The following is a 1,483-nucleotide window of genomic DNA, read 5'->3' on the forward strand; positions in this document are numbered from 1 at the left end:
ATGTACTTTCTTATACACAGAACCATAGAACGAAGGCTTTTAGTCCAGCTGTGATCCTTGGAGTCCCAGCCTTAGTTTCCTTAGTGTGTATGCAATGAGACCCCCAGCATGCATCACGGGGATGGTTGGGAGTTTCCTGACACAGCGCCCGCCTGATGGCATCACAGGGTGCACTTCGGGAGCTGCACCCATCAGAGGAGGGAGGAGAACAGTGTGTACGAAGCAGGCTGCCCTCTGTCTATTCAGACCCGGCAGGCAATGACTTGACCAGCTGAGGTGTGTGTAACGTGGTCTGTCTGGTACAGCAGCTAAGCCCTCATGTTCTGGAGTCACACTTTCAGGGTTCAAAGCCCAGCTCTGTTAGCTGCAGGAGCTCTGGCATTGAACAGAGCCTCCTCGGGCCTCCAGATAAACCCAGGGAACCCACCGAGAGGCAAGGCAAGAACTAACAGCAACGTCAGCTGCACGTAGGAGCTCTCGTTCAAGGGCAGAGCAGGGAGCTGTTCCCAGAGCTGCTCCCATATCCCACCAACTAGACGGTCTAGGCAGCCCTAGCTCCATACGACAAGAGGATATGGTCTTCTATTTCTGAGGCCAGCTTGTCACAGTTGACTCCATAGTCTTTGAAATCATCTAAAAAGAGATCAGGAAACAGACATCAACCCTGTGTGACTTTGCCAGGGATGACACCTGGATCCCCTACTGGAGACCCTGTCTCAAAATGTAAGTAAGTAAGTAATAAATAAGCAAGCAAACAAATAAATAAATGGCATCTCATCTCTGCTTGTCCTCCCTCACCCCCCGCCCACGCCCTCACCTTCTGCCTTCAGGGCTGCTGACAGCATCTCCACACACTTGTCCCGGACAGAGTCTCCGGTGAGATAGCAGGGGGCCAGGAGACACACAGAGGGGGCAAATGTGGGAGTTGTGGGGCTGCTGGGGGTCTTGGGAGTTTCCGCTTTAGATCTGCCGCTGTTAGATCTGAGGGTGACAATCAATAGCGGACATTAGACAAACAAACCACTTTTGGAGGGTAGCATCCCCTGAGGTTTCCATGGTGCTCTCCTCTAGTTCCCAAAATAGCCTTCGGAGGCAGGTGCTGTTTTAGATTCTTGACAAAGATCATGGCATTTATTCCTCATAGCGAGTCCATGAGGTCCACACTATGATTATCCCACACTAGAGGTGTCGCCTTAGAAACAGATGAGTTAGCTGGGCGGTGGTGGCGCACGCCTTTAATCCCAGCACTCAAGGCAGAGGCAGGCGGATCTCTGAGTTTGAGGCCAGCCTGGTGGACAGAGTGAGTTCCATGGCAGTCAGAGCAAATCCTGTCCTGAAAACAAACAAACAAAAAACAAAACAAAGAAAGAAATAGATGTGTTACGAGAATGAGTTTGAGGCCCATTGTAGAAGTGCGTGTCTTTTAATCTCAGCTCTCTTTTTTTTTTTTGGTTTTTCGAGACAGGGTTTCTCTGTGGCTTTG

At 50.6% G+C, this 1,483-nt stretch overlaps 1 protein-coding gene across 1 annotated transcript in view; it reads right to left on the minus strand.

The window, feature by feature from the left end:
* The window catches only part of Tcea3 (transcription elongation factor A3), a 26,013-nt gene that overhangs the window by 9,661 nt on the left and 14,869 nt on the right, over positions 1 to 1,483 (minus strand). The window contains exons 6-7 of the mRNA XM_005353020.3: positions 818 to 981; positions 577 to 633 (exon numbers count right to left, since the gene is read on the minus strand). Of these exons, the coding sequence (XP_005353077.1) occupies positions 577 to 633; positions 818 to 981 (221 nt within the window). The remainder of the gene's footprint in view (positions 1 to 576; positions 634 to 817; positions 982 to 1,483) is intronic.

Source organism: Microtus ochrogaster, chromosome 10, assembly GCF_000317375.1.
Source record: "Microtus ochrogaster isolate Prairie Vole_2 chromosome 10, MicOch1.0, whole genome shotgun sequence".
Taxonomy (NCBI): Eukaryota; Metazoa; Chordata; class Mammalia; order Rodentia; family Cricetidae; genus Microtus; species Microtus ochrogaster.